At 51.0% G+C, this 26137-nt stretch overlaps 1 protein-coding gene across 1 annotated transcript; it reads left to right on the top strand.

The window, feature by feature from the left end:
- Positions 1 to 7202: 7202 nt before the first annotated feature.
- On the top strand, positions 7203 to 10337 carry RPP25 (ribonuclease P and MRP subunit p25). Its single transcript, XM_510676.8, has one exon. The coding sequence runs from the start codon at positions 8168 to 8170 to the stop codon at positions 8765 to 8767; it is 600 nt and encodes a 199-aa protein (XP_510676.1). The 5' UTR covers positions 7203 to 8167; the 3' UTR covers positions 8768 to 10337.
- Positions 10338 to 26137: the final 15800 nt, after the last annotated feature.

The raw sequence follows: 26137 nt of genomic DNA, 5'->3' as shown, positions 1-26137 counted from the left end.
GCCTGTCTCTGAAATCTGGGGTGACAACTCCATGGAAGTACTGGGGTATAACCTAAGACAATCATTTTTTTGTTTTTTGTTTTTCGGTTTTTTGTTTTGTTTCTGCTCTGTCTCGCTCTGTCACCCAGGTGACACTACACTCGCTCTGGAGTGTAGTGGCCCAATCTCGGCTCACTGCAAACTGCCTCCCAGGTTTAAGCGATTCTGCTGCCTCAGCCTCCGGAGTAGCTGGGATTACAGGTGTGCGCCATCATGCCCAGCTAATTTTTATATTTTTAGTAGAGATGGGGTTTCACCATGTTGGCCAGACCCGTCTCAAACTTCTGACCTCAAGTGATCTGTCCGCCTCGGCCTCCCGAAGTGCTGGGATTACAGGCATAAGCCACCACGCCTGGCCTAACCTGAGCCAATTCTAAGAGATAAATACTATTGTCATTGTTTCTATTTCACAGGGAAAGAAATCGAGGCACAGAGACGTTCCATAGCTTGACCAAGGGCACAGCTAGTAAGTGGCAGACCTGGGATTCCAACACAGGCAGTGGAGCTCTAGAGTCCAAACTCGTAACCACTCCATTAGCTGCTTCTGGGTGTCAGATGGGCAAGCATTTTCTGAGTTGTAAACAAAAACCTCGGTCGGGCGAAGTGGCTCACACCTGTAATCCCAGCACTTTGGGAGGCCGAGGCAGGTGGATCACGAGATCAAGAGATGGAGACCATCCTGGCCAACATGGTGAAACTCCATCTCTACTAAAAATACAAAAATTAGCTGGGCGTGGTGGCATGCGCCTGTAGTCCCAGCTACTGAGGAGGCTGAGGCAGGAGAATCACTTGAACCCAGGAGGTGGAGGTTGCAGTGAGCAGAGATCACACTACTGCACTCCAGCCTGGTGACAGAGCGAAACTCCGTCTCAAAAACAGACAAACAAACTTCAGTGCACCCTGAAGGGCATATGATATGTTTCTAGGGAAGCAGACCCAACCAAGCTCCCTATCTCTGCCCCAGGTCAGTGCTGGAGAAGGACCAGCCCTGATGCCTTCCACACCAGGCAAATGCAAAGCAGAACACGCCCTGGAGTGCTGTGCCCTTCATTATGGATAGCCAGGGAGGTCTTGATAGCTAGTGGCTTTCTGCCCTGCCTTCCCTTCCTCCTGCAATGGTCTAGTGCCATGGTTAAGAGCAGACACTGGAGCCAGACCATTTGTCTCTGGATCTGGCTCTAATTTACGTATGAAGTGGGTAGCAGCTACCTCACAGTGCTTGTTGTATGTGATGAGTTTGTACATGTAAAGTGCTTAGGATAGTGTCTGGCACATAGTACATGCTAACTAAATGTCAGCTGTAATTGATAATGATTCCTCACTTTATCAGCTCTATATCTTCCTCCCATCCCAAGGTTCTCAAGCATCCTGATTATTTTGTTTTGACCAATTCCCATTTTGGAGGGACCTTATCTTCAGAGGACAAAACTGATCCTAAGGAGGGAAGCAATAATGGAGGATTCTGGGCATCACAGCAGGCTCTTGGGAAGTCTTTCAGGAATAGGAGCTCTCCTGGGAACACTAAAGTTGCCCAGGTGAGTGGCTTTTTGCTGCACTTGCCTCTAGAGTCTGGAAGGAAGATAGGGGAACTAGTGGCAGCATCCCGTCTTAAGGAGAATGAGAAGGAGGTCCCATGGATGCTTTTGCCTCTCCTCTCCTTTCCCCTTCCATAGACACCTCTCCTCATTCATTCTAGGCCCCACACACCCCTCTTCCTCTCAGGACTCCGGTGACTTGGCCTATCTGCTAGGAGAGCAATTGAATTTCATGCAAGATTAATGGTTCTTGTCCTCAAATGGCATCACTCACTGGGTCTGCAATGCAAACCCCCGTTCCCCATCTGTGGGGCCAGAGCCAGCACAAGAGGTAGAGTGGCCTGAAGGCGAGAGGCTTGGCCAATGGTAAGTCTCCTGGGTCCTGTCCTGACTGGCTGAAGGAGAAAAGCAATACCTAGAGCTGAGCCATGGTGAGGAGGTTGGACCGAGGGTGAGATAGAGAGCTGAGAAGGAGAGCTGGAATCAGAGCACTACCCCAGGGCCTGGGACTCAGTCTGACAGAAGAGATGCCTGGCCTGGGCAGAGGCTCTTGTATGGCAGAGCCCTCTCCCTGTCTCCCAGACCTCATTCACTTCCAGGCATCATCACCCAGCACTATTACATTTACAGAGAGCTCTGATACCCATATCCCACTCAATCCTCAGGACAGCATGTGGGGTGGTAACTGCTATTATGTCTGTGAAAACAATCTCAGAAAAGTTGTCAATCATGCATTCACTTAAACATCTATTAAGTGCTTGCTGTATGCCGGGAAATAAACCTAGCTCTCCTGATTCAAGGTCAGTGCTCTTTCCACGTGTTTGCTTCAATATGTTGATTCCTTCTTCCGTCTCCTCCTAAATTTGCCTCCCAAACTCTCCCCTTCTGTTGCGATTTTTTTTTTTGAGACGGAGTCTCATTCTGTCACCCAGGCTAAAGTGCAGTGGCGCAATCTCGGCTCACTGCAACCTCTGCCTTCCGGGTTCATGCCATTCTCCTGCCTCAGCTTCCCAAGTAGCTGGAACTACAAGCACTCGCCACCATGCCCGGCTAATTTTTTATATTTTTAGTACAGACCGGGTTTCACCGTGTTAGCCAGGATGGTCTCGATCTCCTGACCTTGTGATCCATCCGCCTTAGCCTCCCAAAGTTCTGGGATTACAGGCGTGAGCCACCGCGCCCGGCTCTGTTGTGATTTTTGAAATGCCTACAGTTCTTTGATACCCTTCCCTTCAGGAAATGGAGTCTGAAACCCCTCCTTTTGAATGTAGGCTGGGCTACCTTCCAACTAATATAATAAACTGGAAATGATGGCGTGCAACTTCAGAGGAGGCTGGCCCATAACAGGCACTGCAGCTTCCTGCTTATTTTCTCTGTCCCTCTCTTTCTTTGTCTCTTTCTGATCACTTGCTCTAGGGGAAGCCAGCTGCCAGGTCATGATCAGACCAGTAGAGAAACAGAGGCCTCTGACCAACAGACATGTGAAGTAAGATTGGGAGTAGATCCTCCATGCCCAGCTGACATCTTGACTGCAGCCTCATGACAGGCCCTGAGCTAGATGAGACCTCTTTAAGCTGTTCTTGGATTTCTGACCCTCAGAAATTGTGTGATCTCACAATAATAAATGATTGTTGTTGGGTTTTTTTTGTTTGTTTGTTTTGAGACAGTGTCTCGCTCTGTTGCCCAGGCTGGAATGCAGTGGTGCAATCACAGCTTACTGCAGTCTAAACTTCCTGGAGCCACTGCACCTGGCCAAATGTTTGCTGTTTTAAGCTGCTGAGCTGTGGGGTAATTTTTATGCAGCAATAGATCACCAACACATCTTTTCCACTATGGAAACACCCTCATCTCCCAAAGCTAACCCCTTTGGGAAGTTTGAGTCATTTAAAAGTTTATTTTTCTCATACATTCAGCTGAGATAGTAAAGGGAGTCAGAATTCTGGGTTCAAACATCTGTGGTTGCTTCTTTCTAGCTGTGGTACATAAGGCAAGTTATTTAACCTCTCTGGGTCTCAGTTTCACATCTGTCAAACAATGATGATACCTTCCCGGAAAGGAAGAGTGTGGAGATTAAACACATCTGACCCAGTGCTGGGCACTCGGTGGGTGCCTGCTAAATCTGAGTTCCCTCTGGCCCTGCTAATTTTCTTTTTTGTTGTTGTTGTTTTTGTTTTGTTTTGTTTTGTTTTTGAGACGGAGTCTCGCTCTGTCGCCCAGGCTGGGGTGCAGTGGCACAATCTCGGCTCACTGTAAGCTCCGCCTCCCAGGTTCAGGCCATTCTCCTGCCTCAGCCTCCTGAGTAGCTGGGGCTACAGGCGCCTGCCACCACACCCAGCTAATTTTTTGTATTTTTAGTAGAGACGGGGTTTCACTGTGTTAGCCAGGATGGTCTCAATCTCCTGACCTCGTGATCCGCCCGCCTCTGCCTCCCAAAGTGCTGGGATTACAGGCGTGAGCCACTGCGCCCGGCCTGGCCCTGCTAACTTTCTAATTCCTGACTCTACTTGCATGCTCCCAAGACCCTGCCCAAAGAGGCTGGGACTAGGATCAGGGGTTTTAAGAGCTCCTCATCCTCCTCCTGCAACAAGAGACAGAGGAGAGGGGCTGTACCAGCGATCCCCCTCCAGTGTGAACTTGAGAGATTTGTCCACAGGAAGTAGGGTGTGCTGCTGGAAAGGTCCCAGGGAACCTTAACAGATATGTATTGGCTAGGCTTGGCCTCTAGCCCAACTACCCCAACACCTCCTCCCAGGGTGAAAGGAGTCTAGCTTGCCACTCACCAGTTCACTGTGAGTGAAAACTGCTATTATTTCTGAGTCTTTCCCAATTTCTTTTCCTTTTCACCAGTTTTCTTTCCCCTAATCCCTTTAAAATTTTTTTAAATTCACAAATAATATATGAAAAATAATAACAGCCAACATTTCCTGAGAACTTAGCAGCCAAGGTTCCAAGACGGCTGTGTCTCATAATCATTCTGTGAGGTAGATTACTATAATTAGCCCCATTTTACAGATGACAAAGCCAAGGCAAATGGGTTAAGTAAATTGTCCAAGGTCACACAGAGGCAGAAAGAAGCTAATAGAAGCTGAAGCTTCAGGGTCAGTAGCTCATTTATACAAGCTGCTCCAAGAGTCTGTATTCATATTTAATTGTCCTTTTCTTAAAGAAGGTAATGAAAACTTCATGCGGTAACAAGAGGTCAGTGTGCTGTTTTCTTGCAGATACTTTAAAAATACATTTACATCTATAAACACACACGGAAATAAATGTTCCCCTACTCTGTGTATGGCTGGCACCCAGCTCCTTTAACACAATGTCTTCACTGACTCCACTTTTCTAACCATTGTGTGGTGTGCACCACTGATCCTCTACTTTATTTACCAGCCTTTCTGAAGTTGAGCCCTGTGCTCCCCTCCTCTGACTCTGGCCCCTCCCTGGGGTTCCCACCCTCTTCGCAGCTTTTTCTCCCTTCGCCCTGTCCCCTACGCTGTTTCCCCCCTCATACAGCCCCTTTCCCTGTGTCCTCACTACTTCATGCCCCAATTCCTTCCTGCCTCCCGCGTTTCTCCTCTCTCCTCGCCACCCCGCCCCGTCCTTCACCGCCCACCCTGTTTTCCCCGCTCGCTGCCCGCTCTCTCCCACACCAGCTTCCTCCAGGCCTGCCACATTACCCTAATTCACAGCACCCCATCCTTCCGCCCTCACTCCCCGCATCTCCTGCCCCCACCCCCTACACCCCTCCACGGCCAGGAGGGAGCGCACAGCCGGCGGGCTGCGACGCGCGCTGACAGTGTAATGAATGGCTTCAGCTGTAATTAGCGACCCCGCGGCTAATCACGATGTACATTTACATTTTAAGTGCTGCAGAGGGAGCGCGGGAAGGGGAGGGGACCGGCAGGAGGGGATGCGGCCCTTTTCGGCGTTCTCCCTTCACCGACTGTGGAGAGCAGTGAATGCGAGGCTTCTACATCCGACAGCAGTTTAGGAGGTTGGGGACGGCTGGGTCCTCGAGGGCCAACCTGGCCGGACGCAGAACCGCCCCGTCCTCGCCCTACACAAACCTGAAGCTCCCAGGACCCTTTCTCCAAATGACAGAACTCCGCCCAATCCCTTCCAAGTGATTGTGCAGCCCAAACTTGCATACTCCCGGGGACGGAGAGCTCGCTCCTTCCACAACCAGCCCGTTCCAACGTAACTTCCAGCCTTTCGGGGGCTTTTTCTCAGGGCCTGACCTTACACAACCCTCGGTTCTCCACGCCCCGCTACGCGCTGCCGACAGTCTTTGTTTCTTCCCAAGGCTGCTGTGCCTCTAGCCCCCACCGCTGTGTGGGGCCCATGGAGACTGGAGCGAGACCGAAGTCCCGGTTCGGAGCATACCCCGAGGGTTCCTGATCCCACCAGGAGACGGGGAGGGGGTCAGCCATTCACACATTGCGGTGCCAAGGTCCAGGCGCCGCAGCCACTCCCAGGAAGTGGTAAGAGGGTAAACCCTGGTTCTGAACAGCAGGGACCGAGGGCCGCTCCCAAGAAGTGATAAGGGGGTAAACCCTGGTTTTGAACAGCAGGGACCGAGAGCTGCTGCAGATGCCCAGAGGGCGAGAACAGCGGGAGGAGGGAGAAGAGCGTCTGGCAGCCCCATCTCCAACTGAGGCCCAGCAATCCAAGGCACCGTCATGCCCCCAGCACTTTCCCGGTTGCCCGCCCGCCCCAGCTCTCTGTGTCCCTCCCCGCCACGCCCCGTCACAGTCCCCTGGCTAGGACCAGATCTGCCGCCCTCCCTCAGTCCTGACTGCGTAGGGCGGGTGGAAGGAGGACGGGCGAATCCCGAGAGCAGTTTTAGGGAGGGTCGGGCCCCTTCTCAGACCCCCTCCCTTCCATCAGTAGTCCTGACAGCCCCCAATCTCATCTTTCTCTAATGCTTCTCTCACCCGGCAGGAGACCCCGGGCCTCTCTTTCGGTCCCGTGGAGTTTCCGCCGGAGAGGCATCCAGTAGTTCCATAATGCCCCCAGGGCTTCAACTCCCCACCTTCCTCCCTTCTTTCTCTCTTTTATTTTTTTTTTAAGTCTTTTTAATTTTTGTGGGTACATAATAGGTGTCTATATTTAGAGGGTACATGAGACGTTTTGATAAAGGCATGCAATGCATAATAATCACATCCTGGAGAATGGGGTATCCCTCCCTTCTCTTTTGTATTTTATTTAATTAATTAATTAATTAATTTTTTGAGACAGAGTTTTGCTCTGTCGCCCCGGCTGGAGTGCAGTGGCGTGATCTCGGCTCACTGCAGCCTTCAGCTCCCGGGTTCAAGCGCTTCTCCTGCCTCAGCCTCCCGAGCAGCTAGGATTACAGGAGCGCGCCGCAACGCCGAGCTGATTTTTGTACGTTTAATGGAGACGGGGTTTCACCATGTTGACCAGGCTGGTCTCGAACTCCTGACCTCAAGTAATCCGCCCACCTCTGCCGCCCAAAGTGCTGGGATTAAAAGCGTGAGACACCGCGCCCGGCCCCTCCCTTCTCTTTTTTAAAACCTGCGTTCACCTAGCCTCCTTTCGAAAAGGACCCCACTGGATCTCAAGGGGCCAGTGTTGCCTGAGCGAATTCCGCCTGGGAGGAAGGGGGCGGCCACGTTGGCAAGGCATCGTGCCTGGCTCACCCTAAAGCGCGCAGCTCTAAGGGTGGGCTCTTGGGCCTGGGTGGAGCGAGCCTACCGCCTTTTCAGAAGAGGTCACGCCCGCTTCCCCACGCGCCTCGGGGAACAGCCTGGCCCAAAGCCTCACTCTTCACGTCGCAGAGGTGGGCGGGGGTCCGGGAGCCTCGAGCTCCGGGCAGGCGTGGCGAGGCTGAAGTCTGGGTCTCCCGCGCCCCGCGAGGACCACGCCGCGACGTAATCGCCCGCGGGGAGGCGCGGAGTGGAGCCGCAGCCAGCTCCTCCCGCACTCTGCTGACCGCGCACTAGCTGTCCTTGAGGCAAGAATACTTGGGAGCGGAAAAAAGGTGGGGGTGTTCCCCGGGGCTGGGGAGGAGGGGCGAGGCCCCAGCAAGCCTCTTGGAAATCTCTCCCTGGGAGGGGACGAGGGGCGGCCTTCAGTTGCAAATGGGAAGGGCTCGGATACCGGATTTGAAGCAGTGTTTGCACCGCAAGCGCAGCTTTTATTTAGACTGCCGGTTTGTGAGGGTTGGCTCTCAGAGCGCTGATGGCGATTATAGTGGAACTTCACCTTCACCTGCTTATGCGCCCGGCAGCGCGCCCGCTCCCACGCCCGCGTAGCTGAGGACCCAGACTCGCCAGGAAAGGCTAGTGAGGCTGGGGCCCGGGCGGGCCGGGCCGGGCCGGGTCAGGGGAGGGGCCTGGCGGCAGGGGCGGGGCCTCAGCTAAAGGCGCGGAGCACCGGGCGCCGAGAGCGCTGAGTAGAGCGGCGCCCGCTCGGGAGAAGTGGGGCCGAGATCGCGCCGTCCCAGCCCGCCCGCCGGCGTCTGCGCTGCTCCGGCGCCCTTACCCCTGCTGGCCCTTGCAAGACGCGACCGGCGGCCATGCAGCCCCGGGGCTGAGGCCGCCCCATGGCAAAGCCGGCGGTCCCGGCGACGACGGCGCATGGAGAACTTCCGTAAGGTGCGCTCCGAAGAGGCGCCAGCGGGGGGCGGGGCCGAGGGAGGTGGCCCGGGCTCCGGCCCCTTCGCAGACCTGGCGCCGGGCGCGGTGCACATGCGGGTCAAGGAAGGCAGCAAGATCCGGAACCTGATGGCCTTCGCCACCGCCAGCATGGCGCAGCCAGCCACGCGCGCCATCGTCTTCAGCGGCTGCGGCCGGGCCACCACCAAAACCGTCACGTGCGCCGAGATCCTCAAGCGCCGCCTGGCGGGCCTGCACCAGGTCACGCGGCTGCGTTACCGGAGCGTGCGCGAGGTGTGGCAGAGCCTCCCGCCTGGGCCCACGCAGGGTCAGACGCCTGGCGAGCCGGCCGCTAGTCTCAGCGTACTTAAGAACGTGCCCGGCCTCGCCATCCTACTTTCCAAGGACGCGCTGGATCCGCGACAGCCCGGCTACCAGCCCCCGAATCCCCATCCTGGTCCCTCGTCCCCGCCAGCCGCGCCAACGTCCAAGAGGAGCCTAGGGGAACCCGCAGCTGGAGAAGGCTCCGCGAAGCGATCGCAACCCGAGCCAGGGGCTACGGACGAGGATCAGACGGCCTGAAACTCCGGACTGTGGGCCACCTAATCCGGCAGGATCTTCCGCCAGCGCCTCCACCTTCAGATGTACCTCCAGCCTTTCACTCCTCGGTCCTCCGGAGCCCACAACCTGGACACAGCTCCTCAAGACAGGTAGCATGGACCTTAAGGCGACAAGAGAGGGGCCCCAGGAGTGGCAGGAGAGGATCCCCGACCACCCTAGGGAAACTTCGTGCGATGATTGCCGCTTATGCCCGTGTTGCGTGAAGACACGGAACTTCACCTTTTCTGGGACCTTCTTTGGGGAAGAATGGTGGACAGTGGGATTCTGGAAACTTGTTTGGGACCCCCAAGGGTTAAAGCCACCCAGCATTCACGAAGAGCACCTGAAGTATGGAAGCTGAGAAGAGTTATTGGAATCACCCCCACCGTTGACAGAGGAAGGCAGGGGGTGAGAATTAACTGCTTGAGGGTAGGAGAGTCTGAGATGTGGGGGCCCTATTCCGCTCCCCGCCCTGGGACAGTTTTCCTTTCTAGTTTTCTTTCCCCTGCTTCAGAGGAGCATCTCTGAGGGTTCTAGCTCTTTTAACACCCCTTTTCCCCCTGCTGGCCCAGAGGGAGACCCAGGACTGAACTCTCCAGGCCTCCTCCCCTGAGCCCTGCAGCTGGCTGGAGTCTTGCTTCCAATAAAACAAGCACAAAAATGGCTCTGTCCCCCATTTTTTTTCTAACCACCCGCCTGTGCAGAGACAGCTCTCGCCTGGCCCCTTGTGTCTCCCCTCCCCTCCAGCCTTGCGTCCTGAGTCTTTGGAGTCTTCAGGGTCAGGCACAGAGACTGAACAGCTTCAAAATGGTGCAAGACACTGCCCAGTCCCTGGCTTCTTCCTCTCTCCTCCCCCACTCCGCCCTCCCGGGCTGTCCCTGGCCTCAGGGGCTGTTGCAAATGGGGGCCCGTGTCCCCCTGTATGTACATCGCCACTAAGGGAAAGGGAGCGGCACATTGTTTTTCTGGGAGGGGAAGGAAGGAGTGGAAGGAGAGCATCGATGAACTCTCCTGGAGGTCACTGCAAAGGGTGGCAGACCCTGCTGAGGTCCCTGAATCTGCAGCCTCCAGACAATAAACTGAACCTTACCCAGAAGGCTGGCACAAAGCCCCCAGCTCTGTGGGTAGGATCTCCCCTTCACTGCCCTCTCTCTGAGAAAGGACAGCACACCCTTGGGAAAGGGGGAGGAGAGAGACTGAGCACAAATCCACTGCTGGAAATTACTATTCAGCAGAGAAGCTGGGTCTTGGGCTGTGAATCACTGCAGGCCTCCTGATAAGCTGCTGCCTCCAGCCCTGCACAGCTGTCTGTTGAGAGATAACAGCCTCATAAGCTTCTCTGCCCAACTCCAAGCCAGCTGGGGGGTGGGGGTGCTGCTGTGTGCTGGAAGAGCTCTGGTGAGTTGGGGGTGGCATACAGCCCCAGGATCTCAGAAGCAGATCTCATCCCATGCAACTCAGCAGCACCCCTGGAAAGGGGGAGATGCGGAAGAATGTATTTATAAGTCATTTTGCTGGCAGAACCCTGAAATAAATCCTGCTGGTGACAAGAGATACGTTCTGTGGCTGACTGGAGGGGCTCTTAGGGAGGTTTCCCTCCCCTGCAGTATCTCTGCTTGAGCTTTGGAGTGAGCTTTGTCATCCAGACTTTGTCCCTCATTGCTCTCTCCAAATTCCTGCTCTTGATGAGTCCCTGGAGAGGGCCAAGGGGTTTGGGTTTGCTTGTCTGACCCTCTCAGGGGTGGCCCAAGAAGCATGGAAGGAATGTAAACTGTCCTGACAAGATGGCCTAGCTTCTCCTGGACTTCAGCATCTAAAGGCAGTGATAAAACTTGGACAAGGTCCTGCATGGTAGAAGCTTAAGGGAGACTGGTCTTGGTTCTGAAAAGGGTCCAACTTTCCAAGACAACAAGTGACTGATTGCCGGGTTACCAGGACTATGAAAGCAGGGCCTGAGGCCGGGCATGGTGGTTCATGTCTGTAATCCTGTAATCCCAGCACTTTGGGGGGCCAAGGCGGGCAAATCACGAGGTCAGGAGTTTGAGACCAGCCTGGCCAACATGGTGAGACCCCTTCTCTACTAAAAATACAAAAACTAGCTGAGTGTGGGGATACACGCCTGTAATCCCAGCTACTCGGGAGGCTGAGGCAGGAGAATCGCTTGAACCCGGGAGGCGGAGGTTGCAGTGAGCTGAGATTGCATCACTGCACTCCAGCCTGGGCGACAGTGTGAGACTCCGTCTCGAAAAAAAAAAAGAAAGCAGGGTCTGCTAGTCTTGTCACGGAGATAAGGCTACAATGGATTTCTTTTTTTATTTTTATTTTTTTTGAAACGGAGTCTCTGTTGCCCGGGCTGGAGTGCTGTGGTGCGATCTTGGCTCACTGCAACCTCTGCCTCCTGGGTTCAAGCGATTCTCCTGCCTCAGCCTCCTGAGTAGCTAGGATTACAGGCGTGTATCCCCACACTCGGCTAGTTTTTGTATTTTTAGTAGAGAAGGGGTCTCACCATGTTGGCCAGGCTGGTCTCAAACACCTGATCTCAGGTGATCCACCCGCCTCGGCCTCCCACAGTGCTGGGATTACAGGCGTGAGCCACCACGCCCGGCCTCTCTTTTTATTTTTTTTTAAATTTTAATTATTATTATTATTTTTTTTTTTTGAGAAGGAGTCTTGCTCTGTCACTAGGCTGGAGTGCAGTGGTGCAATCTCAGCTCACTGCAACCTCCACCTCCTGGGTTTAAGCGATTCTTCTGCCTCAGCCTCCCAAGTAGCTGGGATTACAGGCATGTGCCACCACGCCCAGCTAATTTTTGTATTTTTAGTAGAGACGGCATTTCACCATGTTGGCCAGGATGGTCTCAATCTCTTGACCTTGTGATCCGCCTGCCTTGGCTTCCCAAAGTGCTGGGATTAGAGGTGTGAGCCACCACGATTTTATATATATATGTATTTTTTTTTTTCGCCCGGCTGTAGTGTAATGGCACGATCTCAGCTCACTGCAACCTCTGCCTCCCAGGTTCAAGTGATTCTCCTGCCTCAGCCTCCGGAGTAGCTGGGATTATAGGTGTGCACTACCACGCCTGGCTATTTTTTTTATTATTAGTAGAGATGGGGTTTCACCATGTTGGCCAGGCTGGTCTCAAACTCCTGACCTCAGGTGATCCACCCGCCTCAGCCTCCTAGAGTGCTGGGATTACAGGCATGAGTCACTGCTCCCGGACTTTTTTTATTTTATTTTTTATTTTGAGACAGAGTCTCACTCTGTTGCCCAGGCTGGAGTGCAGTGGCACAGTCTTGGCTCACTGCCACCTCCGCCTCCCAGGTTCAAGCAATCCTCCAGCCTTAGCCTCCTGAGTAGCTGGGATTACAGGCGTGGGCAACCATGAGCAGCTAATTTTTGTATTTTTATTAGAAACGGGGTTTCACCGTGTTAGCCAGGCTGGTCTTGAATTCCTGGCCTCAAATGATCCACCCGCCTCGGCCTCCCAAAGTGCTGGGATTATAGGGGTGAGCCACCGCCCCCGGCCTGCAGTGGATTTCTCTTGATGGGTCAGAAAAGTTCCCTTCCAGCCCAGAAACCTATCCTGGGGGGTAGAGAAGAGAGGAACATGTTTATCCAGCATCAGAGCATTAACCTTCCCCCAAGCAGGTCATGAAACACTTTCTTTTCTGCACTCCCGCCCCACCCCGGCAAGTTTGGTTCCCAGGCTTTCAGTAGGTGTGCTGACTCACCAATGGAACCCAGCACGCATGAGCACCCCATCTCTGCCCTACTGATTTCTGGCCCCACTGACCTAGGAGCAGGCTCCAAAAGAAGGTGACAGATGTTCCTCTACCCGCCCCCTCCACCAAGGCTGAAGTGGGAACCTCAGAAGTCCTGGGATAAAGGGAGGGGTGGCTAGGGGAGCACCTCAGAGACAAGGCCCACTTCAGGAGCCGACTAGTGGCAGAGTGGGAGAGTCCCTCTTGTGAAACCCCATTTTTCCAATAGTGGTCTCTACCCAGGAGCTTCCTGGACCCAGCCTGGTGCTTGCCTTGGCCCCGCCTTGGGACACTTCCAGACTAGGAGTGGCAGTGAAGTCTCACACCTAGAAAACTTAGGTCACAAAAACAAAATCCATTTGGAAACTTAAAAGTATATAATGCAAGGCCCAGAGCTCATGGTCGAATGGGTGATGGACTTCCACCTGAGCCTTCATTCATTCAACAAGTGTTCATTGTTGTACCAGGACCCAGTCTAGGAATGGGCTGGGGCTGGGTGTAGAATCACAGCATAATCAGACATTGTACCTCAAAGAGGGCCGAGTCTTGGCCAGGTGTGGTGACTCACGCCTGTAATCCCAGCACTTTGGGAGGCAGAGACTGGGGGAGGGGGGGGTCACCTGAGGTCAGGAGCTTGAGACCAGCCTGACCAATATGATGAATACAAAATTAGCCGGGCATGGTGGTGGGCGCCTGTGATCCCACCTACTTGGGAGGCTGAGGCAGAAGAATCGCTTGAACCCAGGAGGTGGAGGTTGCAGTGAGCTGAGATGCACCATTGCACTCCAGCCTGGGCCCATCTAGCACAGTGTGATGATAGAAGATGGGAGCTCTGAGAAGGGGAAATTACCTTGCCCAGAGGTGCTGATGGAGCTGGTTCTCCAAGGATCAGGAGTTAGCCAGCTGACCAAGACTGGACAGGAAGCTCCAGGCAGAGCATAGAGAGCGGGTATGTATGATGCTGAGGCTGCCACAGGTGTCTGATGGATAGAGGAGATGGCAGAGGGTAACGTGTAGAGATGCAGGTGAACTAGAGTGCTAGGTGGGAGCCAGGTCACAGGGAAGTGAGGGAGCCACTGGGAGCCAGGGAGTGCTCTGAGCCCAGATCTGACTGGTGTTTGAGAAGGATCCCTCTGACACCTGTGTAAGTGGGAGTGGATTGGAAGGGGGTCTGATTAGACCCTAGAGACAATGCCGGGATAAGAGATGAGACATCGGCAATGCGGAGGGAGATGGGAGCAGATGTGAGAGCTACCCAGGCTAGGTAGGATTTCACTGCTATTACAGCCAGGAAATGGGAGGGTTCTCCTTGAGCATTAACCCTGCCTGGCCAGGACTTGGTCTGCCTTTCTGACACCCCAGGGGACGTGCTATGTCAGGACCAAACAATGGAGTGATTATTTTTTGTGGGAGGTGGGGGTACCCAGCTTCAAATTGGTAAATCTTTAAGAGCTGTTGTCCATTGCCATGAATCTGCCAGAGTGTATTCACTGCACTGTTAGGGGCATACCTGGGCCAGACACACACACTGCCCACCCCCACCACCCCTTGCCCTTCATCTCCCAAGCTGATTAGTTCAGTTTTGGTCATTGCTATGCCCACACTGACCACTAGGTGATGCTCTCGTCCCTCTATTTCACTGAGATGTTGAAACACTCGCAGGTCTCCAAGAGAATGGTAGTTAGAAAGGCAAAGGAAAGGAAGGAAGGGAAGGAGAATGAAAGAGGAGGAAAATGCAGCCACAGGAGGGTCTCCTCGAAGGCATCAAGTTTCTTCCTTTCAGAGCACAGATACTGGTTTATAAGTGTGTCCTCATTAGTCTTATCTTTTGGCTATTGGTCACCCTACTAACCCATGAGCCCGTGATTGACTGGATCCTGCCTGCCTTGCTCCTTGCCCAGCTCCTGGCACATGAGAAGCTCTTAGAGAGTTGTTGATTGAATGGACTTGCTGTTGGCCAGGCACAGTGGGTCATGCCTGTAATCTCAGCATTTTGGTAGGCCAAGGTAGGAGCGCTGATCACTTGAGCCCAGGAGTTCCGAGTCTAGCCCTGGCAACATAGTGAGATACCATCTCTACAAAAAAAAAAAAAAATTTAAATAGTTGGATGTAGTGGTGTGTGCCTGCAGTTCAGTTACTCAGGAGACTGAGGTGGGAGGATTGCTTGAGTCTGGGAGGTCCAGTCTGCAGTGAGCCATGATCACTCCACTGTTTCAAAGCAACAAAAGACTTTCTGAGCCAGGTTTCTGAACTGTTCTGATGTCACATTACAATGCTTAACCATCCAACCAATGGCCAAAGCTGCCCCTATCTCTTCCACAGCTTCTCATCCCATCTGAGCCCTTGGGTACCCCTGTCTTTGGAGAAGCTAGGGTCACCATGGCAATTGGGTTTGAATATTCAGCTTGAGGATTCCAGTGTTGTTTCTGACACCTGAATATTATAGGTGCTATGAATTGAATTGCATGCCCCCCCACCAAGACATGTTGAAGTCCTAATCCCTGATACCTTATTTGGAAACTCTGGCTTGGCATGGTGGCCCATGCCTGTAATCAATCCCAGCACTTTGGAAGGCCGAGGCAGGTGGATCACCTGAGGTCAGGAGTTTGAGACCAAACTGGCCAACACTGTGAAACCCCATCTCTTCAAAAATACAAAAATTGGCCAGGCGTGGTAACTTATGCCTGTAATCCCAGCTATTCAAGAGGCGGAGGCAGGAGAATGACTTGAACCCAGGAGGTGGAAGTTGCAGTGAGCCACCAGATTGTGCTACTGCACTCCAGCCTGGGTGACAGAGTGAGACTCTGTCTCGAAAAAAAAAAAAGAAAGAAAAAAGGCTGGGCACGGTGGCTCACGCCTGTAATCCTAGCACTTTGGGAGGCCGAGGCGGGTGGATCACCTGAGGCTGGGAGTTCGAGACCCGCCTAACCAACATGGAGAAACCCTGTCTCTACTAAAAATACAAAATTAACCGGGCATGGTGGCGCATGCCTGTAATTCCAGCTACTCGGGAAGCTGAGGCAGGAGAATCCCTTGAACCTGGGAGGTGGAGGTTGCGGTGAGCCAAGGTCAAGCCATTGCACTCCAGCCTGGGGAACAAGAGCGAAATTCTGTCTCAAAAAAAGAAAAGAGATTCAGCAGATTTAATAAAGATCTCAATTAAGAAATTAGAATGAGGTCATATTAAGTAAAATGGGCCCTTAATCCAATACAATTTAATTCAATGAGGAGTCCTTATAAAATAGAGAAGAGACAGAGATTGATTACACAGAGGGAAGAATACCATGTGAATATGGAGGCAGAGGTTGGATTTATACACCTGCAAGCCAAGGAAGGTTGCAAATGACAGAAGCTAAGAAAAAGGCATGGAACAGATACTTCCCTAGAGTCTTCAGAGAGCATGGCCCTGCCCCACTTGATCTCAGACTTCTAATCTCCAGAACTGTTGGAGAATAATTTTTTTTCTCTAGGCTTTTTTCTTTTCTTTTCTTTTTTCTGCGATGGAGTTTCGCTTTTGTTGCCCAGGCTGGAGTAAAATGGCGCGATCTTGGTTCACTGCAACCTCCACTCCCAGGTTCAGGTGATTCTCCTGCCTCAGCCTCCTGAGTAGCTGGGATTACAGGCACCTGCCACCATGCCCAGCTAATTTTTGTATTTTTAGTAGAGATGGGGTTTCACCATGTTGGCCAGGCTGGTCTCAAACTCCTGACCTGAGGTGATCTGCCCACCTCGGCCTCCCAAAGTGCTGGGATTACAGGTGTGAGCCACCGCGCCCGGCCTCCTCTGGGTTTTAAGCCACCCAGCCTGTAGTACTTCATTATGGCAGCTAGGACTCTAATCCAACAAGTGTTCTCACAGCCTTCAGTGGGAATAGGGAAGAGGAATGTGGGGTGTTTGCCAAGGCCACTGTTACCAGAATTTCCAGCCCTGCGTGGTGGGAAGGTCTCTACTTTGCAGCCTTGTGCCAACAAACGTTATGTCTGATGTTGTATGGAAGAGATCATAGGCTTTGGAGGAAGTCAGTATGACTGAGGCTTTGGGCAAGTTAATTCTTCTCTGAGCCTCAGTTTTCTTGTTTGCGAAATAAACCAGATTGCTGTGGAGAAAAGGGAGATAATACTACCGGAACTCTCAACCTTGGCTCATTGTCAGAATCGCTTTGGACAGTTGTTAAAAATACAGATTACTATCACTTCTCCACCTTTTGGCTAAAATCAAGTGTAAAAATACGGATTACTGGCCGAGCTTGGTGGCTCATGCCTGTAATCCCAGCACTTTGGGAGGCCAAGGTGGGCGGATCACTTGAGGTCAGGAGTTCAACCTGGCCAACGTGGTGAAAACCCATCATTACTAAAAATACAAAAATTAGCTGGGACTTGGTGGCGTGGGCCTGTAATCCCAGCTACTCAGGAGGCTGAGGTGGGAGGATTGCTTGAACCCAGGAGGTAGAGGGTGCAGTAGGCTGAGATCGCGCCACTGCACTCCAGCCTGGGCAACAGAGTGAGACTCCATGTTAAAAAAAAAAAACAAAAAAAACAGATTACGGATTTCAAAAATTAACTGGGCATAGTGGTATGCACCTGTAGTCTCAGCTACTGGGAAGGCTGAGACAGGAGGACTTCTTGAGCCCAGGGGTTAAAGGCTGCAGTGAGCCATGTTCACACTACTGCACTCCAGTCTAGGTGACAGAACAAGACCATGTCAAAAAAAAAAAAAAAAAAAGCCAGCACAATGGCTCACGCCTGTAATCCCAATACTTTGGGAGGCCGAGGTAGGCAGATCACCTGAGGCTAGGAGTTTGAGAGCAGCCTGGCTAACATGATGAAACCCTATCTCTACTAAAAATACAAAAAAAAAAAAAAAAAAAAAAATTAGTTGGGCATGGTGGCCAGTGTCTGTAGTCCCAACTACTTGGGAGGCTGAGACAGGAGAATCACTTGAACCCGGGAGGCAGAGGTTGCAGTGAGCCAAGATCGTGCCACTGCACTCCAGCCTGGGCACAAAACTAGACTCCGTCTCAAAAAAACAAAAACAAGCCAGGTGCGGTAGCTCACGCCTAAAATCTCAGAACTTTGGGAGGCCAAGGTGGGCGAATCACTTGAGGTCAGGAGTGAGAGACCAGCCTGGCCAACATGGCGAAATTCTGACTCTACTAAAAATACAAAAATTAGCCGGGTGTGCTGGCAGCCGCCTGTAGTCCCAGCTACTTGGGAGGTTGAGGCAGGAGAATCGTTTGAACCAGGGAGGCGGAGGTTGCAGTGAGCAGAGATCATGCCACCCCAGTCCAGCCTGGGCAACAGAGGGAAACTCCATCTCAAAAACAAAACAAAAACAAAAAAACAAAAAAGAAAACGAAACAAACAAACAAAAAACAGATTACCTGGGCTAAACTCTAAACCAACAGGATCAGATTCTCCCAGGAGGGACCTGGGAATACACATTGTAATAAGATCTTCAGCTGATTTTGATGGTTCATCAAGATTGTTTATTCTCTGAGATGTTATGTAGCCACATTTACAGTGGTAAGAGAGACACAAAATTAAATCCCCTTCTCTTGCTTTTCACCTTCAGTAATGGTTTGAACATGTTTCTGGAGAGAAACACTGTTAAATAACTGCCACAGCCTGGGTTGGTGGCGCAACCTGTAGTCCCAGCTACTGGGGAGGCTGAGGCAGGAGGATCACTTGAGTCCAGGAGTTCAACACCAGCCTGGGCAAAATAGCCAGACCTAGTCTCTTAAAAAATAAAAAGCAAAACAAAACAAAACTGCTGGGAGCTGCCTGCTAGAGGTCGTGCTGGGAAATAGAGGCTCTAGCTCTGGGCTCAGGGAGCTGGCAGGGAAAGGAGGGAGAACCTTTTAGGAGAGCAACTAGTGGACTCCAAGCATAAAGCTACCCCACCCTGAGCCCTGGTTCTCAGTGGAGCCTTAATGGGAGCCTGTAGCTCAAACAGCTACAAAGACCTAACTTGCTTTGTTAAGTGTGTGTGTGTGTGTGTGTGTGTGTGTGTGTGTATATATACACACACACATATATGTATATGTGTATATATACACACATATATATGTATATGTGTGTATATATACATATATATATGTATGTATATATATACATATATATGTGTGTGTGTATATATATATATATATACACACACACACACACACTTAACAAATCCTGGTAACAGGGGTCTTGGCAAACACCCCACATTCCTCTTCCCTATTCCCACTGAAGGCTATGAGAATACCTATTGTATTAGAGTCCTAGCTGCCATAACAAAGTACCACAGGCCGGGTGGCTTAAAAGCCAGAGGGGCCTGGCGCGGTGGCTCACGCCTGTAATCCCAGCACTTTGGGAGGCCGAGGCAGGCGGATCACGAGGTCAGGAGATCGAGACCATCCTGGCTAACACGGTGAAACCCCGTCTCTATTAAAAATACAAAAAAATTAGCCGGGCGTGGTGGCGGGCGCCTGTAGTCCCAGCTACTTGGGAGGCTGAGGCAGGAGAATGGCGTGAACCCAGGAGGCGGAGCTTGCAGTGAGCTGAGATCGTGCCACTGCACTCCAGCTTGGGCGACAGAGTGAGACTCCATCTCAAGAAAAAAAAAGGCATTAGGATATAGGATACAGACGTGTTCACACAGACGAAAGACCATGTGAAAACAGGGAAAAAAGATGTCCATTTATAAGCCACTCACAAGAAACAACTGGGCTGGATGTGGTCCATAATCCCAGCACTTTGGGAGACTGAGGTGGGAGGATTGCTTGAGCCCAGAAGTCCAAGGTCGGCCTAGGCAACATAGTGAGACCCTGTCCAAAAAATTGTCCAGGTGTAGTAGTGTTCACCTGTAGTCCCAGCTACTTAGGAGGCTGAGGCAGGAGGATCACTTAAGCCCAGGAGTTCGAAGCTGCAGTGACCTATGGTCATGTCACTACACTCCAGCCTGGGCAACAGAGTGAGACCCTGTCTCTAAAAAAAACAAGACAAAGAAACAAAAAATCAAACTAATCTCGAAATTTAATTGTCATTGTGTTGGTGTTGGGAGGTGGAACCCTTAAGAGGTTTTTAGGTCATGAGGGCTCTACCCTCATGAATGGACCAGTGCCATTATTGCAAGAATGAGTTCTTGGCCAGACGCGGTGGCTCATGCCTGTAATCCCAGCACTTTGGGAGGCCAAGGTGGGCGGATCACCTGAGGTCGGGAGTTTGAGACGAGCCTGGCCAACATAGAGAAACACCGTGTCTGCTACAAATACAAAATTAGCTGGTCATGGTGGCAGATGCCTGTAATCCCAGCTACTTGGGAGGCTGAGGCAGGAGAATTGCTTGAACCCAGGAGGTGGGGGTTGTGGTGAACCGAGGTCGAGTCATTGCACTCCAGCCTGGGGGGGGGAAAAAAAAAGAATGATTTGTTCATCAAGGGAGTGGGTTCACCCCCTCTTGCATTCTCTGCCCTTCCACCATGTGATGCCTTCTGCCATGGGATGATGCAGCAAGAAGGCCCTCACAAGATGCCAGCACTTTGATATTGGACTTCTCAGCCTCCAGAAATATAAGCCAATACATTTCTGCTCATTATAAATTACCTGTACAAAAATTAGCTGGGTGAGGTGGCACATGCCTGTGGTCCTAGCTACTCAGGAGGCTGAGATGGGAGGATTGCTTGAGCACAGGAGGTCAAGGCTGCAGTGAGCCGAGATCACACCACTGCACTCCAGCCTGGGTGAGCCTGTCGTAATAAATAAATAAATAAATAAATTACCAAGTCTCAGGTATTCTGTTATAGCAACACAAAACAGACTAAAACATCCCCATCTCACAACTTGCCCTGCCCCGCTACAATTTTACAACAAGAAAATGCTCTTTTAGAGAGCAACAGTAAGCATTTATTGAGCTGTTACTGTATACCAGCCAGGACATAGTGTTTTATGTGCATTTTCTGAGGTAATCGTCCCAACAATCTATTAACCTATTAGGTAGGTTCCATTATTATCTAATTTTTTATTTGTTTTGTTTTTTGTTTTTTTGGAGATGGAGTCTTGCTCTGTTGCCTACGCTGAAGTGCAGTGGCGTGATCTCGGCTCACTGCAACCCTGCCTCCCAGGTTCAAGCGATTCTCCTGTCTCAGCCTCCCAAGTAGCTGGGACTAAAGGCGCGTGCCACCACGCCTGGCTAATTTTTTGTTGTTGTTGTTGCCCAGGCTGGAGTGCAATGATGCAATCTTGGCTCACCACAACCTCCACCTCTCAGATTCAAGCGATTCGCCTGCCTCAGCCTCCCCAGTAGCTGGAATTACAGGCATGCTGGCATACTTGGGAGGCTGAGGTAGGAGAATCGCTTGAAGCCGTGAGGCGGATTTTGTATTTTTAGTAGAGACAGGGTTCTCCATGTTGGTTAGGCTGGTCTTGAACTCCCAACCTCAGGTGATCCTCCTGCCTCAGCCTCCCAAAGTGCTGGGATTACAGGCGTGAGCTGCCACACCCGGCTATTCCCATTTTTTAGACAAGGAAACAGTGGTTCAGGGAATTGGAATAATTTTCCCAAGGGCATAAGGCAGAACTATAGTTTAATAGCGGTGAGGGTGTCATTCTCTTGGGTGACTTTTTTCATTAGGCTCTGTTTTCGAAGCAGTCTAGTATTGAGATCCCGTTCACTGGAGATGCTCCTCAAGTAGGGGCCTGAGGAAATGGAAACCATGTAGACTCAGTAGACTAATGGCCTCGGGGGCCACTTTCAGTCTTTTTTTTTTTTGAGACGGAGTCTCACTCTGTCGCCCAGGCTGGAGTGCAGTGGTGCTATCTCGGCTCACTGCAAGCTCCGCCTCCCGGGTTCACGCCATTCTCATGCCTCAGCCTCCCAAGTAGCTGGGACTACAGGCGCCCGCCACCACACCCGGCTAATTTTTTGTACTTTTAGTAGAGATGGGGTTTCACTGTGTTAGCCAGGATGGTCTCGATCTCCTGACCTCGTGATCCGCCCGGCTCGGCCTCCCAAAGTGCCGGGATTACAGGCTTGAGCCACCGTGCCCGGCCCCCACTTTCAGTCTTAAAATGGTAGGATTCTTTCATTTTTTCCCCCTTTTTCCTGAGCACATGCTTAATTCCCACCAGAGAAACTAAGAGCTTTTCTAGCCTGGTGCGGTGGCTCATGCCTATAATCCCGGCAATTTGAGGGACCGAGGCAGGAGGATTGCTTGAAGCTAGGAGTTTGAGACCAGCCTGGGCAACATAACAAGACCCTATCTCAACAAAAATGTTAAAAAAATTAGCCGGGAATGGTAGTGCGTACCTGTAGTCCCAGCTACTTGGGAGGCTGAGGGGGGAAGATTCCTTTAGCCTAGGAGGTCAAAGCTGCAGTGAGCCATAATTCTGTCACTGCACTGTAGCCTGGGTGACAGAGCATGACCCTATCTCAAAAAAATAAAAAAGAAAAGAAAAAGAAAAGAGAAGAAAAAACAAAAAAAAAGAGCTTTTCTTGCACGTGAACTTAACCGTTACTAGAAATTCACATGGTGGAACAGTGTCTTTATCCTCACAAACTCCTCAGTAATGTCATTCCATCCCCCACACACATCAGAGGGACTGCCTTATCACAACTTTTCCAGAATGAAGGCCCTGAGCTGTAGCAGAAAGCTGATAGGCTGATCCACTGGTGATGATGACATTTCTGAGCCATCAGAAGTCCAGCTGTTGTGTTTTAAAAAAAGAAGAAGCAAAAGTCCAGGTGTGGCTTCTCCAGAGGGACAGCGAAGGATTTCAAGGTAGGAAATGGCAGGAAGAGATAAAAGACCCTGAAGACCTTGAGTAAGAACCAGGATGTCTGCTCTGAGCCCATCAGGGAAGGGGTACCCTCCAGAAGCAATGGGATGGGCTTCAACCTGTGGACACATCTGGGGGCCAACTAGGAAACAAGCAAGGGACCCCGTGCCTTAGTGATATGGTAGGCTGAATTCAAAGATAGCCCCAGGATTCATGCCCCCTGTGTACATGCCCTTGTACAATCTCCTCCTCTTGAGTAGGGGGCAGAATCTGTGAATTTCTTTAGATATCATTCCCAAGACTAGTTTACTAGTCAGTCTACTTTGAGTGAATCAAAAAGTTACCCTGGTGGGCTTGACCTAATCAGGTGAGGTCCTTTTTTTTTTTTCTTTTGACTGAGTCTTCTGTCCCCCTGGCTGGAGTGCAATGGTGAGATCTTGGCTCACTGCAACCTCTGCCTCCCGGGTTCAAGCGATTCTCCTGCCTCAGCCTCCCAAGTAGCTGAGATTACAGGTGCCCACCACCACGCCCTGCTAATTTTTGTATTTTTAGTAGAGACGGGGTTTCACCATGTTGGCCAGGTTGGTCTCGAACTCCTGACCTCAAGTGATCCGCCCACCTTGAGATGAGGTCTTTAAAAGCAGGTAAAGTGTCAGAGAGACACTTTCCTGCTGCTTGGAATAAATAAGCTCCAGGATTGTAAGAAGGGCCTATGGAGGGAGCCACGTGGAGAGGACATCAGGGCACTCTCTAGGAGTTGAGAGTGTCCTTGGCTGACAGCTACCGAGAAGAAATGAGGACCTTGTCCCACCACTGCAATGAAATCAATTCTGCCAACAACCTGAATGACCTTAGAAGAGGCCTCTGAGCTCCAGATGAGATGTCTAACCTAGCCGTGATCTTGATTTCAGTCTTGTGATAACCAGTAGAGAATTCAGTTATGCTATACCTGATAAATTGTTAGGCAGCAACAAAAAATGAACGCAGGCAATTAGGGCTGTGGACTGCTCTCAAGGTAGCAGAGAATTCAGAACTGACTGAAAGATAAGCAAAACCTACCTTCAGCAGTGGTGGGGAAAGAACAATTTCTGGAGTCAGACAAGTGGGGACTAAAACCTAAGTACCACTATTTGTTAGCTGTATGATTTTTGGCAAGTATCCTTTAAGTCTATTCCTTTATCAATAAATTAGGGCTAGGCCGGGCATAGTGGCTCATGCCTGTAATCCCAACATTTTGGGAGGCCAAGGTGAGAGGATCACCTGAGGTCAGGAGTTCAAGACCAGCCTGGCCAACATGGTGAAACACCGTCTCTACCAAAAATACAAAAATTAGACGGGCATGGTGGCGAGCACCTGTAGTCCCAGCTACTCGGGAGGCTGACGCAGGAGAATCACTTGAACCTGGCAGGCGGAGGTTGCAGTAAGCCAGGATCACACCACTGCACTCCAGCCTGAGCGACGGGCGAGACTCCACCTCAAAAAATAATAAAATAAAATAAATTTTAAAAATATATTAGGGATAAAAACTTATCTCACAAGGTTGTTATGAGGCATAAATGGGATAATAGTTTGTGGCATGTAGTGGCACATTGTAAATTATAGTCATAATTGTATTTTAAAAAGAAAAAAAACACTTCAGCAGCCAATCTAAGTGACTGTAGGCAAAGTGGAGGGATTCTGACAGCAGGGAGACCAGCTGGGATTCAAGCAATATAGCCCAGTGCTTTCTTACTTGCTTTTCTTACTTTTCTTACTTTCTTACCCTGACCTCATCTTAAGCTTCCAGCCTTGGAGATTTGATGAACACTAATTGAACTGCAGAGAGGTCAAAGGTTTCCCCGTTGCCCTTTGGCCAGTGTAGGGGCAGAAAGGGGTGATCCTTTTCCTCACCATCATAAGGGTCATGGCTGACACTCCCATAACAAAAGACAGGTTAAAAAGAAAAAACCATAACAAGTTTACTTGATCATAGTTTTATGTGACATGGGAGGCTTCAGATTGAAGACCCATAGATACAAGGAAAATCGTCCTTTATGCTTAGGTTCAATAAAGCATATGTAGAATTGTGATTGGACAAAAAGGGTCCAAGCTAATGGAAATGGATTGAGTGGGAAAACCCAGCAAAGCCTGTCTGTTCAAATCCTTCTGGCCTCTCTTTTGTAGCATTTCTTCCTCCCTGTCCTCCCTACTACTGGAACAAGTGTCTTAATTTCTCTTCTTTTCTTTCTTTTTCTTTTCTTTTTTTCTTTTTCTTTTTTTTTTTTTGGAGATAGAGTTTCACTCTTGTTGCCCAAGTTGGAGTGCAGTGGCAAGATCTCGGCTCACTGCAACCTCCACCTCCCAGGTTCAAGCAATTCTACTGTTTCAGCTTCCTGAGTAGCTGGGATTGCAGGCATGCACCACCATGCCCGGCTAATTTTGTATTTTCAGTAGAGACGGGGTTTCTTCACGTTGGTCAAGCTGGTCTCAAACTCCAGACCTCAGGTGATCCCCCCACCTCAGCCTCCCAAATTGCTGGGATTATAGGCATGAGCCATCGCGCCCAGCCTTAACTTCTTTTTTTCTTTTTTTGAGACGGAGTCGTGCTCTGTCACCCAGGCTGGAGTACAGTTGTGCGATCTCGGCTCACTGCAACCTCCACCTCGCGGGTCCAAGTGATTCTCCTGCCTCAGCCTCCAGAGTAGCGTGCGCCACCACACCCAGCTAATTTTTGTATTTTTCGTAGAGACGGGGTTTCACCATGTTGGCCAGGATGGTCTCGAACTCCTGACCTCAGGTGATCTTCCCGCCTCAGCCTCCCAAAGTGCTGGGATTACAGGCATGAGCCACCATACCTGGCCATGTTTCCTTTTCTCCTTACTTTATTTTATTTTATTTTTGAGACGGAGTCTAGCTCTGTCACCCAGGCTGGAGTGCAGTGGTGTGATCTCGCCTCACCACTACCTCCACCTCCTGGGTTCAAGTGATTTCTGGCTAATGTTAGTAATTTTAATAGAGATGGGGTTTCACCATGTTGGCCAGGCTGGTCTCAAACTCCTGACCTCAAGTGATCTCCTGGCCTTGGCGGCTCAAAGTGCTAGGATTGTGAACCTCCGTGCTCGGCCTTAATTTCTTTATGGCCAGCTGTTACATAGAAAGGCAAAGAGAAAGGTTAGAGCAATATTTTTAGGCTTTATGGCTGGCTTTGGGGCAAAGGGGTTCTACTTTCTAGACCCCCTCTTGGGGAGGAGGGATTCTAGTTTCTGTGGCATGCCTGGAGGGAGAGTAAGGGGCAAGAGACAAGAGGGCAGAAGGTCAGAGAGAAACTGCTTCGTAGGCCTTCACTTTGTGGTATTGTTTTCTAAGCCCCAACACTAGGTTGGTGGGAAACGGTGAGGGCAGGTGCTTTGAAAACATTTTAAAAATCCTTTTCCCCGCCAGGTTCCTACCCACTGAAGCCACACTGCTAGGGAGGAAAAAGAGAAGGGCAGATGCTGAGGCCCTGGAGAGTCGGCCTGAAGTGAGGAAGTGGCACATGAATGGCCACCTTTTCTTTCCTCAGTGTGCCCAGGGATAGAGAATGGGAGACAGCAAGACAGAATACAATGTCTCATTAACTCTGGGCAGCATCCAGATACTTCAGGCCTGGGAGAGGTGTCCTTGACTGCCCAGGGGCTCAAAGTTAGGATGTAGCTAGTGAGATAAGATGCAACAACCGTGGAACTTGATCAACCCTATTTCAGAGCCATCGTGGATTCAGGAGCCCTCCTGTAGGAGATGGGAAACATTCAGGTGAGAGTCCTCAGAACTGGGGATGTGGCGAAAAGATCCTTGACTGCCAGCAGCAACCTAATTTC

Source organism: Pan troglodytes, chromosome 16 (assembly GCF_028858775.2).
Source record: "Pan troglodytes isolate AG18354 chromosome 16, NHGRI_mPanTro3-v2.0_pri, whole genome shotgun sequence".
Classification (NCBI taxonomy): Eukaryota; Metazoa; Chordata; class Mammalia; order Primates; family Hominidae; genus Pan; species Pan troglodytes.
Note: the sequence above shows the minus strand (reverse complement) of the source record. Positions and strands in the feature narration are given on the sequence as shown.

Bases quoted from the DNA above. Each gene is read 5' to 3' on its own strand.
- RPP25 (XM_510676.8), top strand. From the start codon at position 8,168: ATGGAGAACTTCCGTAAGGTGCGCTCCGAAGAGGCGCCAGCGGGGGGC.